The sequence below is a fragment of the Bombina bombina genome, chromosome 3, assembly GCF_027579735.1.
Source record: "Bombina bombina isolate aBomBom1 chromosome 3, aBomBom1.pri, whole genome shotgun sequence".
NCBI classification, from domain to species: Eukaryota; Metazoa; Chordata; class Amphibia; order Anura; family Bombinatoridae; genus Bombina; species Bombina bombina.
In genome coordinates, this window is record NC_069501.1 from 1,153,188,278 (window position 1) to 1,153,204,405 (window position 16,128).

Below are 16,128 nucleotides of genomic sequence, written 5' to 3' on the forward strand. Positions count from 1 at the left end.
TCCTTTCGTTTCAACAAAGAACAAAAGCCTGATCCTTCATCCTCAGGAGCAGTTTCAGTTTGGAGACCATCTCCAGTCTGGAATAAATCCAAGCCAGCTAGAAAGGCAAAGCCTGCTTCTAAGTCCACATGAAGGTGCGGCCCTCATTCCAGCTCAGCTGGTAGGGGGCAGGTTACGTTTTTTCAAGGAAATTTGGATCAATTCTGTTCACAATCTTTGGATTCAGAGCATTGTTTCAGAAGGGTACAGAATTGGTTTCAAGTTGAGACCTCCTGCAAAGAGATTTTTTTCTTTCCCGTGTCCCAGTAAATCCAGTAAAAGCTCAAGCATTTCTGAAATGTGTTTCAGATCTAGAGTTGACTGGAGTAATTATGCCAGTTCCGGAACAGGGGATGGGGTTTTATTCAAATCTCTTCATTGTACCAAAGAAGGAGAATTCTTTCAGACCAGTTCTGGATCTAAAAATATTGAATCGTTATGTAAGGATACCAACGTTCAAGATGGTAACTGTAAGGACTATCTTACCTTTTGTTCAGCAAGGGAATTATATGTCCACAATAGATTTACAGGATGCATATCTGCATATTCCGATTCATCCAGATCATTATCAGTTCCTGAGATTCTCGTTTCTGGACAAGCATTACCAGTTTGTGGCTCTGCCGTTTGGCCTAGCTACAGCTCCAAGAATTTTTACAAAGGTTCTCGGTGCCCTGCTGTCTGTAATCAGAGAACAGGGTATTGTGGTATTTCCTTATTTGGACGATATCTTGGTACTTGCTCAGTCTTTACATTTAGCAGAATCTCATACGAATCGACTTGTGTTGTTTCTTCAAGATCATGGTTGGAGGATCAATTTACCAAAAAGTTCTTTGATTCCTCAGACAAGGGTAACCTTTCTGGGTTTCCAGATGGATTCAGTGTCCATGACTCTGTCTTTAACAGACAAGAGACGTCTAAAGTTGATTGCAGCTTGTCGAAACCTTCAGTCACAATCATTCCCTTCGGTAGCCTTATGCATGGAAATTCTAGGTCTTATGACTGCTGCATCGGACGCGATCCCCTTTGCTCGTTTTCACATGCGACCTCTTCAGCTCTGTATGCTGAAGCAATGGTGCAAAGATTACACGAAGATATTTCAATTAATATCTTTAAAACCGATTGTTCGACACTCTCTAACATGGTGGACAGATCACCATTGTTTAATTCAGGGGGCTTCTTTTGTGCTTCCGACCTGGACTGTAATTTCAACAGATGCAAGTCTCACAGGTTGGGGAGCTGTGTGGGGATCTCTGACGGCACAAGGAGTTTGGGAATCTCAGGAGGTGAGATTACCGATCAATATTTTGGAACTCCGTGCAATTTTCAGAGCTCTTCAGTCATGGCCTCTTCTAAAGAGAGAATCGTTCATTTGTTTTCAGACAGACAATGTCACAACTGTGGCATACATCAATCATCAAGGAGGGACTCACAGTCCTCTGGCTATGAAAGAAGTATCTCGAATTTTGGTTTGGGCGAAATCCAGCTCCTGTCTAATCTCTGCGGTTCATATCCCAGGTGTAGACAATTGGGAAGCGGATTATCTCAGTCGCCAAACGTTGCATCCGGGCGAATGGTCTCTTCACCCAGAGGTATTTCTTCAGATTGTTCAAATGTGGGAACTTCCAGAAATAGATCTGATGGCGTCCCATCTAAACAAGAAACTTCCCAGGTATCTGTCCAGATCCCGGGATCCTCAGGCGGAGGCAGTGGATGCATTATCACTTCCTTGGAAGTATCATCCTGCCTATATCTTTCCGCCTCTAGTTCTTCTTCCAAAGAGTAATCTCCAAGATTCTGAAGGAATGCTCGTTTGTTCTGCTGGTAGCTCCGGCATGGCCTCACAGGTTTTGGTATGCGGATCTTGTCCGGATGGCCTCTTGCCGACCGTGGACTCTTCCGTTAAGACCAGACCTTCTGTCACAAGGTCCTTTTTTCCATCAGGATCTGAAATCCTTAAATTTAAAGATATGGAGATTGAACGCTTGATTCTTGGTCAAAGAGGTTTCTCTGACTCTGTGATTAATACTATGTTACAGGCTCGTAAATCTGTATCTCGAGAGATATATTATAGAGTCTGGAAGACTTATATTTCTTGGTGTCTTTCTCATCATTTTTCCTGGCATTCTTTTAGAATACCGAGAATTTTACAGTTTCTTCAGGATGGTTTAGATAAGGGTTTGTCCGCAAGTTCTTTGAAAGGACAAATCTCTGCTCTTTCTGTTCTTTTTCACAGAAAGATTGCTATTCTTCCTGATATTCATTGTTTTGTACAAGCTTTGGTTCGTATAAAACCTGTCATTAAGTCAATTTCTCCTCCTTGGAGTTTGAATTTGGTTCTGGGAGCTCTTCAAGCTCCTCCGTTTGAACCTATGCATTCATTGGACATTAAATTACTTTCTTGGAAAGTTTTGTTCCTTTTGGCCATCTCTTCTGCCAGAAGAGTTTCTGAATTATCTGCTCTTTCTTGTGAGTCTCCTTTTCTGATTTTTCATCAGGATAAGGCGGTGTTGCGAACTTCTTTTGAATTTTTACCTAAAGTTGTGAATTCCAACAACATTAGTAGAGAAATTGTAGTTCCTTCATTATGTCCTAATCCTAAGAATTCTAAGGAGAAATCGTTGCATTCTTTGGATGTTGTTAGAGCTTTGAAATATTATGTTGAAGCTACGAAATCTTTTCGTAAGACTTCTAGTCTATTTGTTATCTTTTCCGGTTCTAGAAAAGGCCAGAAAGCTTCTGCCATTTCTTTGGCATCTTGGTTGAAATCTTTAATTCATCTTGCCTATGTTGAGTCGGGTAAAACTCCGCCTCAAAGAATTACAGCTCATTCTACTAGGTCAGTTTCTACTTCCTGGGCGTTTAGGAATGAAGCTTCGATTGATCAGATTTGCAAAGCAGCAACTTGGTCCTCTTTGCATACTTTTACTAAATTCTACCATTTTGATGTATTTTCTTCTTCTGAAGCAGTTTTTGGTAGAAAAGTACTTCAGGCAGCGGTTTCAGTTTGAATCTTCTGCTTATGTTTTTTTGTTAAACTTTATTTTGGGTGTGGATTATTTTCAGCAGGAATTGGCTGTCTTTATTTTATCCCTCCCTCTCTAGTGACTCTTGTGTGGAAAGATCCACATCTTGGGTAGTCATTATCCCATACGTCACTAGCTCATGGACTCTTGCTAATTACATGAAAGAAAACATAATTTATGTAAGAACTTACCTGATAAATTCATTTCTTTCATATTAGCAAGAGTCCATGAGGCCCACCCTTTTTATGGTGGTTATGATTTTTTTGTATAAAGCACAATTATTCCAATTCCTTATTTTATATGCTTTCGCACTTTTTTATCACCCCACTTCTTGGCTATTCGTTAAACTGAATTGTGGGTGTGGTGAGGGCTGTATTTATAGGCATTTTGAGGTTTGGGAAACTTTGCCCCTCCTGGTAGGAATGTATATCCCATACGTCACTAGCTCATGGACTCTTGCTAATATGAAAGAAATGAATTTATCAGGTAAGTTCTTACATAAATTATGTTTTTCTTAAGAGTTGCTGGAGCTGTATACCTTATTCAAGGTTTGCTGGAGCTTCAGGTCTGGTGAGTGTCCACTTTAAGTCTTGTGGTGCTCGGTGTATAGCAATCACCAGTAACAGATTTTTTCGTGTTCAATCCTGGGTAGTCTCAGATGCAGACTTGAGTTGTTGGAGTGCACACTAGGGGCAAATCTACGCGTTTCGGCTTCAGCCTTTATCAAGATGCCCAAGGTGTGCTGGTCTTGAGTTTTTAAAGGTGTAGGCATGATTTCATTGGAGCAATTTGAAATCTGGATCAGCCAATCAGCAAATTGATTGGTAACTACATAGGTTTTTAGCAATTAGTTTAATTATGTTGAAAAAAGGACCTTCGTTTTACCTTGAACATAGGAAAATTGATAAAATATGACATTTATAAAATAGGAAACAATAATAAAATATTTTGATAATTTTAATGGACATTTTTTTGAAATGTAAAAATGTTTAAAAAAATACAGATATATAGACGACCTGTTCCTTATTTGGAAAGGGGAACCAGAATTACTCGAACTATTCATAGAAGATATAAATAGCAATTCATTAGGCCTTAGTTTCACACACGAATCAAGCACTAATAATATCCACTTCCTTGACATAGAAATACAAATAATAAACAATGAAATCACCACGAAAACTTTTTTCAAAAAAAACTGATGCCAATAATTACATTCATAATGACAGTTGTCATCTACCGAAATGGAAAACAAATATTCCAAAAAATCAATACATTAGAATCAGAAAAAACTGCTCAGATATAAATCATTTTACAACACAATCAGAAATACTAACAAAAAGATTTCAAGAAAAGAAATACGACCCACAATTTTTAGAAAAAAACAAATTGGGAGTCCTTGAAATGAACAGAGATCAAATTTTAAAACCAAAAATAAAAAAAGATTATGTCAACAGAGAGGTAGATCCCCTCTTCATACCCTTCATAACACAATACAATTCCCAACATCAAGAGATTAGAAAAATCTTAAATAAACACTGGCACTACATAAAACAAGACCAGATTATTGGACACAAACTAAAAAACAGACCAGATATCATTTTTAAAAAAGCTAAAAAATTTAAAAATATTCTTTCCCCCAGCGAATTTAAAAATAAAGAAAGAAACATCCAAGGTACCAAAAACATCTTGAATAAAAAAGTAGAAGGCTTCTTCCCCTGCCCAACTTGCAAATCATGCAAACACAGTACAAAAACTAAATCTTTACAATCAAACAACACGAAACAATATATTAACATTAAAGAAATTATCCGCTGCTCAGACAAAAATGTAATTTATTGCATACAATGCTTATGTGGCCATCAATATTTTGGCCAAACTAGTCGAATGCTAAGAGATCGCATTAGAGAACACTTACATCACATTGAGCATAAAGCTACTAATACAATTCTATACAAACACTTTACAGAATGCCATAATGGCAATACTAGACATATGAAATTTTGGGGTGTTCAGAAAATCATTTTAAACCCTAGAGGGGGAAACATAGAAAATCTACTTCAGAAAAAAGAAGCAGAATATATCCACTCTTTTAAAACTCTACACCCCCACGGACTAAACATGGAATTTGATCTTAATTTTCTCATTTAAAAAAACAGCCAATAACGTCATACTAATCTGTACTATAAATTACAAATTATACACCTATAAATTTTAGGTGAAATAAATTGATCCTCACATATAGAATAAGTAAAAATTCCTCTTTAAATTTATACCTTTCTATACTTGAACATAAGAACCTCCCACATTAGCACTCAAAGATATAAATTTAAAGGGAGAACAATATAAGTCCATAAAATCCAAATAAGACTGCTACAAAATTAAAGCAATGGTACATTTACCAAACTGTCCAAAATAATGCATCAAAGAAAAGAATATAACAATAAAAATATTGTATCAATGAAATTAGACACGCACAATTAATTTTAAAATACGTTTTTTGCAAAAAAACTCTAACTCCCAACTATAAGAGGCAACAAATATTTAATTGTTCTAATATCTACAAGTTTTAAAAAGTTTTTTTAAACATTTTTACATTTCAAAAAAATGTCCATTAAAATTATCAAAATATTTTATTATTGTTTCCTATTTTATAAATGTCATATTTTATTTATCAATTTTCCTATGTTAAAGGTAAAACTAAGGACCTTTTTTCAACATAATTAAACTAATTGCTAAAAACCTATGTAGTTACCAATCAATTTGCTGATTGGCTGATCCAGATTTCAAATTGCTCCAATGAAATCACGCCTACACCTTTAAAAACTCAAGACCAGCACACCTTGGGCATCTTGATAAAGGCTGAAGCCGAAACGCGTAGATTTGCCCCTAGTGTGCACTCCAACAACTCAAGTCTGCATCTGAGACTACCCAGGATTGAACACGAAAAAATCCGTTACCAGTGATTGCTATACACCGAGCACCACAAGACTTAAAGTGGACACTCACCAGACCTGAAGCTCCAGCAAACCTTGAAAAAGGTATACAGCTCCAGCAACTCTTAAGAAAAGATTTTTATAACCAACAGGTGGTCTGAAACTCCTGCAAACCTTTCCTAGGTAAACAGTTTCACTACAGATCAACCATCAATCACTGAAACTCCAGCAAACCCTGGGAGGGTATATAGTTTCAGCTACAGACAGACACCTACAAAGAGAAGCGTTCAAACACCTCACGCAACCAGAAAAATAGAAACTCCAGCAAATAAATACAAGGTAAACAGTTTCTATAATTAAGTCATACCAACAACTGAAACTCCTGCAAACCAAGTCTTAGATAACAGTTTAAATATACAGAACCAAGTTTTATCAACAACTGAAACTCCTGCAAACCCAGTTTAGGTAAACAGTTTCAGCATCTTTACCATCCAGTAGTTGTTACCTTCATCTACAATTTCGATCTACAAGTTTTAACTATAGTGGAAAAATTATTTTATTCACATAAAGGCTTGTCTGTTTCAACCAATCAGAACCCTGGAAAAATTATTTCATGCAAACTGTGAGTAATTTCATTTCCAACTAAAAGTCACATTTAAAGTCACATCAAAAGATACTTGCAATTCATCAGATGAACATTTCCACCTCCTACGTAAATTATTTTAACTTAATCTGTTTTTATCATATGCTTTGAACACTATAGCATGAATTTATTGTTTATTTATTGTCAATTTTAACTTTTGATTAAGGAATTTTAACCTCTTAAGGACATATGACGGAATTTTTCCGTCATAAAACAATTGAGCAAACTGAAAGCTGTGTCCTTAAAGGGTTAATATATAATATACGCAAGGTAATAGAGCTCCTTACCACTTATTATCCTATCAGAATATATTATCTAGTCCAATATTGTTTTGTATGGCAACAATTCAATATTTTGTTTTTTAACCTCTTGTAGTCATATTTTCACTATTTTTCACCCAATTTTCACCTATTTGTTTACCTTATCACAGCGCAATATATATTATGATTGAATTTTGAAACCAATACGAGAAGCTCATTTAAAGGTCACGGTAACACACATTATTTATGTATTGAAATACACACAGCTCCCCTCACTTGTTTTTTACCCCATCGATCCCTCACAGTTGTTTGAAGGAACAGCTGTTTATCAGGGTTGAGCTGTCTCAATCCAATAGGTGCACTCACTCTTAACTGTTTTTCACTATGAATGGCTGATGGCTGTAACATGGTACAGGGGGAGTGGGAAAAGACATAAATTTTAAAATTGTCAGAAAAAAAAATATACTACTTATTTGAAGTTCAGACTAAGTGCTATTACATTGTCTTGTTATCTTGCATTTGTTGATTATGCAAATCTATTATGCTGACTGGTCCTTTAAGCTTGAACACCTTTGTGTATTGTTAAGTATGTCTTGGCTTCATTGGAGCGACTCTGATACGCATATTGTTGTCAATCCTAAAGAATCTAGTAAACTCTATAATTACTAGGATTCCTCTGTGAATTTTTTTTTTCTTGTTCCAGACCATAATAGTTTTTCACAGGAATGGGAGAAGTCAGGTATTAGTTTTTCCCTGTTTCCATTCTTTAAAAGAATGTTTCCTGTTGCTGTCTCCATTAAATATCATGGTGCCTAAAGTAGTAGGTACCATTTCTACTCTTGCTAGGTGAACTATGATCCCTAGAGAGGTTAGCTGCTCTTTTCAGGATCAGTGGACTAAGCTGGAGGCTTACATAGAACAAGTGTGGCATCCTTTATGTGCGACGCCTTGTCTGATAACATTTTGGTAGGGACTCCTTGGGGGAGATCCAGAACAGAATTAAGGTTTTTGAGCTAGTCAATTTTTCTATTTCTGATGCTACCTTACCAGTCTTTCAGCCGGGAGCCAAGATATCTGGCTTAGCTGTGCTAACCTGTGGGGCGTTGTGACTATATTCTTGGTCAGTGAATTTTTCCTCTGAGTCCAAGCTTCTGGCGCTTTTTTACAAGGGTAAGACCTTGTTTGGTCCTGATCTGACAGGAATTTTCTGAATTTACAGGTGGAGAAAGGTTTGTTTTTTTTCTTCCAAAAGACAAGTCGAATAGACATCAGATTTAGACCGCAGCTAAGTCTAACTCAGAATGTCAGGTTTGCCTCTGATCCGGGATCGAACCAAGTGGGGGCTGAATTTCTCTGTTTTCTTCAGGAAGGATACAGGCTGGCCCAGATAGGCGGTGGACTTAATATCTCAGGGTTTCTGAATATAATTTAAAACCTTTCTTCCCAGAGGCAGGTTCCTCCCCTCAAGTTTATCTGCAGTACAGTTAAGAGAGGCGTTTTTGAATTGCAATTAGGACTTTTCTCTCTGGGAGTTACAGTATTCACATTCCAGGAGCGGTCTTCTTCAGCAGACAAACATTTCATCCCAGGGAGTGGGCTCTCCATCTGGAGGTGTTCTCCTGGTTAACCCTCAAATGGGGGATGCCGAAACTGGATCTGATGGCGTTTCAGCAGAATGCCGAGGTTCGGTTCATGGTCATGAGATCCGCAGACCGTCCTGATTGATGCTCTGGCGGTTCCTGGGATTTCGGTCTGGCTTACCTGTTCCTCAGTTTTCTCTCCTTCCACAAGTCATTGCTCGTATAAAGCAGGAGAGAACATCGAGAATTCTATTAGTCCCTGCCTCTGCGTGGCTTTGTAGGATCTGTTATGCGGACCTAGTGAGGATGTCCTTTCTTCCCCCTTGAAGTTTTCCTCTGAGGAAGGACCTTCTAACTCAGGGTCCTTTCCTTCATCCAAATCTCGTTTCTCTGAAAATGCTTGGGATTGAACGCTTAGTACTGTCTAAGTGTGGCTTTTCTGAGTCTGTCATTGAGACCATGATTCAGGCTCGCAAGCCTGTTGCTAGTAGATTTACCATAAGACGAACAAGGAAAAGTAGGATGCGCTGAGACAAAGTCACTTAATAAACAAAGTTTATTGGATGAATCCAATAGTATGCTGGTACAAATGTTGGTCACAGTTAGAACAAGTAGAAAAATCCACAGCACCTTAACGAATTTTCAACACTTTATTGAAACCTCTTTCTCCCATACAGGTACAAAGCAGGTAGCAGCAACGTTTCGGGATATTATCCCTTAATCATGCTAATGGGCCTCATCTGATGAGATGCATTTATAGGCCTGCATATTAACCCCATGTATACTGTTACAAAGTGAATTTTATCACTCGACATCACCACCTAGTGGTTATAAATATTATTACAGTTAAACACATACATAAATTTAAAAACAATATACAATTCATTGTTAATATTTAGTATTTACTGCTTAATATTACCATTTCTTTCCTGAATTTTTATTAAACATCCATTTATTATAGAAACACTTTGAAGTCCAGCTCTCTATTGATTCCTTTAGGAATTAAAGCATCCAATTTATATATCCAATAGGATTCTTTTTGTTTTAATATGGTTTCCTTATTGCCACCTCTTCTTAACTTATCCACTCCATCAATAATTTGCCACCGTAGTTGACTTATATTGTGACCTGCACTCAAGAAATGACATGATACAGGGGCTTCCTGATCCCCACATCTAAAATTGGATCTGTGTTGACTCATCCTATCTCGTACCCTTCTGGTAGTTTCACCAACATAAATTTTAGAACATTGGCATTTGATAAGGTATACGACATAGAATGAGTCACACGTATAAAAAATGTTGATGCTGAATTTTTTTCCTGTTTGGGATTGTTGAAATTCTGTCCCTTTAATAACTGCACTACAACTTGCACAACCCAAGCATGGAAAAGTTCCATAACTTTTTTTAGTAATATATTTCTGTTTCTTTCTTGATCCCAAATCATTTCTGATTAACATATCTCCCAAATTTTGGACTCTTCGATATGCCATCATAGGTGGTTTTCTAAAAGATTCAATCTCAGAATTAGTTTTTCAAGATGTGCCAGTGTTTAGATACAATGTTTCCTACTTTCTTACTAATAGGGTTAAACTGTGTTACACAAACTACCCTTTCTTCATCTTCTTTCTTAGCTCTTGAAACATTGCTACCTTTTTCTTCTGATTCATGTGCCCTTATAATCTCATTCTCAATTAAAGGGACAGTCTAGTCCAAAATAAACTTTCATGATTCAGATAGAGCATGTAATTTTAAACAATTTTCCAATTTACTTTTATCACCAATTTTCCTTTGTTCTCTTGGTATTCTTAGTTGAAAGCTTAACCTAGGAGGTTCATATGCTAATTTATTAGACCTTGAAGGCCACCTCTTTTCAGATTGCATTTTAACAGTTTTTCACCACTAGAGGGTGTTAGTTCACGTATTTCATATAGATAACACTGTGCTCGTGAAGTTATCTGGGAGCAAGCACTGATTGGCTTGACTGCAAGTCTGTCAAAAGAACTGATAAAAGGGTTAGTTTGCAGAGGCTTAGATACAAGATAATCACAGAGGTTAAAAGTATATTTTTATAACTGTGTTGGGTATTAAAGGGATTATCTATCTTTTTAAAACAATAAAAATTCTGGTGTAGACTGTCCGTTTAACTTCCTAGGTTATCCCCTTTATAGGAACTTATCCCCCATTTCTTGTAATCTGTTTGTAATTAAGGAATCCTCATTTTCCTTTCGATGCAGATCAATCTTAAAATTACAAGTTTATTTATATGTATTACTCTATCCAGGAATATCACCTTTTCCTCACTGAAGGTTAATGTGAATTTTAAGTTATTGACAGCTTGATTTAATTCTTCAACAAATGCCAATAGGGTGCCAACGTCGCCCCAGCACACGCCAAATATGTCATCTATGAAGCGCCACCACAATGCTCCATATTTAAGAAATAACTCGTTTTCATATACAAATTTTTCTTCAACACTATTCATGAACATATTGGCGTATGCTGGGGCAACGTTGGACCCCATGGCTGTACCAATCTTCTTGAAACAAGAAATAATTATTGTATAGTACTATTCTTAATAGATTTTCAAAGAACAATATTTGACTCTCACTATACAATACTTAATTTCTAAGTGCCAAGATACTTGCTCCTATGCCACTTTCATGATTAATTACAGTGTACAGGCTACTTACATCAAGTGTATACAAAATACATTTTGCATTAGCCAATGGTAAACCTTTTAATTTTTCAATGAAATCACTAGTATCTTTAATATAAGAGGTTATTTTTTGAACCTCTGGCTGCAAAATCGTATCCAAATATGTGGCTATGTTAGTAAAGACAGATTCTATTCCTGCCACAATTGGCCGCCCAGATGGTTCTGTTAAATTTTTATGCACCTTTGGTACTGTGTAAAAAATTGGCGTTTTAGGCCATTCCACATATAAATATTCAAATAACTTTTTGTCAATAATACCAATCTTAAATGCCCAATTTAACACACTTTTTATTTCTGCCTGTATTTTAACCACCGGATTACTCTGTAATGGTTTATAGGTATTAATATCTCCCAATTGTTGTTTAATCTCTGTGACATAATAGTCAGTATCTAAAACTATAGTGGCTCCCCCCTTATCAGCTCTTCTTATCTGTATATTTTTTTCTTTCAGGGAGTCTATAGCTTTTTTTTTTGTGCCACTGTTAGATTAGGTTTATATTCTTCATATTTTTTAAACTCTTGTTATTACGATTTGCTTTTAATTTCATCACATCACTCTTTACTAATTCAATGTAGGTCTCCACACTGTTATTACCTTGGGTTGGTATGTAAGTACTTTTCTTATATAAACCTGTAGATTTTAATATTAACATATCTCTTTTAGGTACAACAGTGGTATTAATCAACCGTGGGCTCTCATTAACTAAACATTTTAACCTCAATGTCCGGAAAAATCTATAAAAGTCTTTCTCCAACTCAAAAAAGTTAATGTCTTTTATAGGGCAAAATGACAATCCTTTCTCTAGCACCTCGTACTCACTCTTTTGTAGGATCTTACTCGAGATATTGATCACTGTTGACCCTTCTTTTTCACCTTGTTGATTTTCTTCCTTGGCGGGTATCGGCCATCTTTTTCCATGCCGCTTGTGTTTGCGGCCGCCTCGATGGCGCTTCCTGATGACGTCGGTGAGTCGTCGCTCGACTATAAAAAAAAAAAAAAAAAAAAAAAAACTTTGAACATCTGATGACTCCGTACTGCTGACGCGATCTCCACCATCTTTGAAATTCTCCTTCCCTTGGTTCCGATTGGCTCTGTGTTTTACCGGCCCCTCTTCTCTTCCAATGGGATGGTTCATATGTCCATCTGTAGACATGCCCATGGAGGTAATCCATTTCGTCATTCTGGAATTTTAACCTTTTCTGTTCCTGCAGCTCTTTCTTCAAGGTATTAATTTTATCGTCTACCTCCTTTATTTTTTTAGCAAATTCATCCGATGCCAATATTTCTTGTAGATCCTCTTTTTTCTTATCTACTTCAAGTTGTTGTTTGTCAATCTCTTGCTGTAGGGAATCTACAGTTAGCACAATGAGGTCATACGAGCACTTATTTAGTATTGCTTCAAATTTTTCACAGTATATGTTAGTCAGAAATGATTTGGGCTCAAGAAAGAAACAGAAATATATTACTAAAAAAAGTTATGGAACTTTTCCATGCTTGGGTTGTGCAAGTTTTAGTGCAGTTATTAAAGGGACAGAATTTCAACATCCCCAAACAGGAAAAAAATTCAGCATTAACAATTTTTATACGTGTGACTCATCCTATGTCGTATAACTTATCAAATGCCTAAAAAATCAAATGTTCTAAAATTTATGTTGGTGAAACTACCAGAAGGGTACGAGATAGGATGAGTCAACACAGATCCAATATTAGATGTGGGGATCAGGAAGCCCCTGTATCATGTAATTTCTTGAGTGCAGGTCACAATATGTCAACTACGTTGGCAAATTATTGATGGAGTGGATAAGTTAAGAAGAGGTGGCAATAAGGAAACCATATTAAAACAAAAAGAATCCTATTGGATATATAAATTGGATGCTTTAATTCCTAAAGGAATCAATAGAGAGCTGGACTTCAAAGTGTTTCTATAATAAATGGATGTTTAATAAAAATTCAGGAAAGAAATGGTAATATTATGCAGTAAATACTAAATATTAACAATGAATTGTATATTGTTTTTAAATTTATGTATGTGTTTAACTGTAATAATATTTATAACCACTAGGTGGTGATGTTGAGTGATAAAATTCACTTTGTAACAGTATACATGGGGTTAATATGCAGGCCTATAAATGCATCTCATCAGATGAGGCCCATTAGCATCATTAAGGGATAATATCTGAAACGTTGCTGCTACCTGCTTTGTACCTGTATGGGAAAAAGATGTTTCAATAAAGTGTTGAAAATTCGTTAAGGTGCTGTGGATTTTTCTACTTGTCCTACATGTTTAGAGGCTTTGACGGTCCCTCTTACCACTTGCACCTTTTTTGCTGTGGAGCTGTACACGGTTTGCTTGTATTCTTGGTCACAGAGAGGCCTGACGCGTTCTTTGGAGCCTCCGAAGAAGCGCATGTACACATGCGTGAAACGTGTCAGGCCTCTCTAACTGTGACCCACATTTTTGACCAGCATTCTATTGTATTCATCCAATAAACTTTGTTTATTAAGTGACTTTTTTGTCTCGGCGCATCCTACTTTTCCTTGTACGTTTTGTGCATCTGCGGTTGGGAATACCGCTTTTTGGATCCGCTGTTTACAAGCTGAATTTGCAGTCTACTTGGAGCGTTCCCCCCCCCCCACATCTTGCTCCTTACCCAGTGCCTAGCTGTGTCATCGGTGACGTACCAGGAACGTTCACAGAAGGTGCGTTTGACATTGCATACACCTGCAGCTCTGAAGCACGCCAAGAAGGACACACATACTGCACCCACTCGGAAGGGTTTCATCGCCTGCCCAAGAGGAAGTACAGAGTGAGTCCAGGCACCCCACCGGAACAGTGGAGGGTAAGAGCAGCGGGAATCGCTAGTCCTATCATAGAAACTTGTTGCATTACTACCTACCGGTGACCTAGGCTGAAGTGGAGTGTGTGGACACTATAGGGGTGAGTGAGAGAACTCCAACAGACTTGAATATTCACTGATTGACTGACTATTTTCCCAGCATTTACTTATATTCATTGGGACTTTGAATAACCCTGGTATCGATCTCGTGTGTATACTTGTAGAGATCATGGGTTGCACAGACTGAGCACTTTCTTTTTGTGTCTTTGATTTACCTTAAGGTATGACGTAAATACCTTTTATCGGTATGAATCCAAGGACTACTCTGGGAGTAGGGTTAGGTTTCCTAGGATTTTGTCCTTTCTCCAAGAAGTTCTGGAGAAGGGAGTGTCAGATTTCTCCATTATTGGTTTGTTACAAGAACATCTGACTGATGTGCCATATGTTCAATCCTTTTGTCAGATCCTGGTCAGAATCAGGCCTGTGTTTGTCTGTTGCGCTCCTCCTTGGATCATTAACCTTGTTCTTAAGATTTCTCAGCAGGCTCCGTTTGATCCTTTGCATTCAATAGATATTTGTTTTTATCTTGGAAGGTTTTGTTTTATTTTTGCTAGCTCTTCTGCTCAGAGAGTTTTGTAACTCTCCACTTTGTAGTGGGATTCGTCTTGTCTCATCTTTCATGCTGATAAGGCGGTTCTTTGTACGAAGTTGGGATTTCTTCCTTAAGTGGTTTCAGATAAAAATATTAATCAGGAAATTGTTGTTCCTTCTTTATGTCCTAATTCTTTTTCTCATAAGGAACTTTTGTTGCACAATCTGGATGTTGTGCGTGCTCTGAAATTCTACCTACAGACGACTAAGGTTTTTCACCAGTCCTCTGCCCTGTTTGTTTCTCAGGAAAACGTATAGGTCAGGAAGTTACTGATATTTCTTTCTCTTTATGGTTGAGAAGTATAATTCGTTTTGCTTATGAGACTGCTGGTCAGCAGTCTCCTGAGAGATTTACAGCTCGTTCCACAAAAGCTTTTCCGCTTCTGTGGACCAGATTTGTAAGGCTGAAACTTGGTCTTCTCTGCATACTTTTTCCAAATTTGATACTTTTGCCTCGGTTGAGGCTTCATTTGGGAGAGAGGTTTTTCAAGCGCTGGTGCCTTCTGGTTAGGTCTGCCTGTCTTGTTCTCCCTCCCTATTCATCTGTGTCTTCTAGCTTGGGTATTGGTTCCCAACAGTAATTGAGGACGTCGTGGACTCGCCATATCTTAGGAAAGAAAACAAAATGTATGCTTACCTTATACATTTATTTATTTCCTTATATGGTGAGTCCACGACCCCACCCTTTTATTTAAAGACAGTTATTTTTTACTAAACATCAGGCACCTTTACACCTTTTTTTGTATTGTTCCTTTTTTCTCTTTACCTTTGGTCGAATGACTGGGGTTTGTGGGAAGGGAAGTGATGCTTAACAGCTTTGCTGTGGTGCTCTTTGCCTCCTCCTGCTGGCCGGGGGGTGATATTCCCAACAGTAATTGAAGACGTTGTGGACTCACCATATCCGGAAATAAATATATCAGGAAATCATACATTTTGTTTTTATATATTTTTCTTCCTCCTCAAGCTGCTTCTAGACTAACCGCATATCATCCATGTCTTCAAAACTAAAATAAAACGTTTTTCATTTGCAGTAAACTCCGCATCTGACATTAACCCAGCTGATGTGCATATAAAGGAGAAAGAGAATCCAGAGTCATCTGTTAAGTGCATCTCCCCCAGTGCCAGCTCACAAGGTATTACATCTCTATTTTATATATTTTTCTTCCTCCTCAAGCTGCTTCTATACTAGCAGCCCTTCATTCATGTCTTCAAAAGCTAAACTAAAACCGTTTTTCTTTTGTAGTAAACTCAGCATCTGACATTAACCCAGCTGATGTGCATATGAAGGAAAAAGAGAATCCAGAGTCATCTATTAAGTGCATCTCCCCCAGTGCCAGCTCACAAGGTATTACATCTCTATTTTATATATTTTTCTTCCTCCTCAAGCTGCTTCTATACTAACAGCATATCATCCATATCTTCAAAAGCTAAACTAAAATCGTT

At 37.3% G+C, this 16,128-nt stretch overlaps 1 protein-coding gene across 2 annotated transcripts in view; it reads left to right on the forward strand.

Moving 5' to 3' along the window:
• Positions 1-16,128, forward strand: part of LOC128654564 (protein NPAT) — a 118,593-nt gene that overhangs the window by 51,613 nt on the left and 50,852 nt on the right. For both annotated transcript variants that reach the window (XM_053708548.1, XM_053708549.1), the window contains 2 exons: positions 15,717-15,818; positions 15,929-16,030. In XM_053708548.1, the coding sequence (XP_053564523.1) occupies positions 15,717-15,818; positions 15,929-16,030 (204 nt within the window). The remainder of the gene's footprint in view (positions 1-15,716; positions 15,819-15,928; positions 16,031-16,128) is intronic.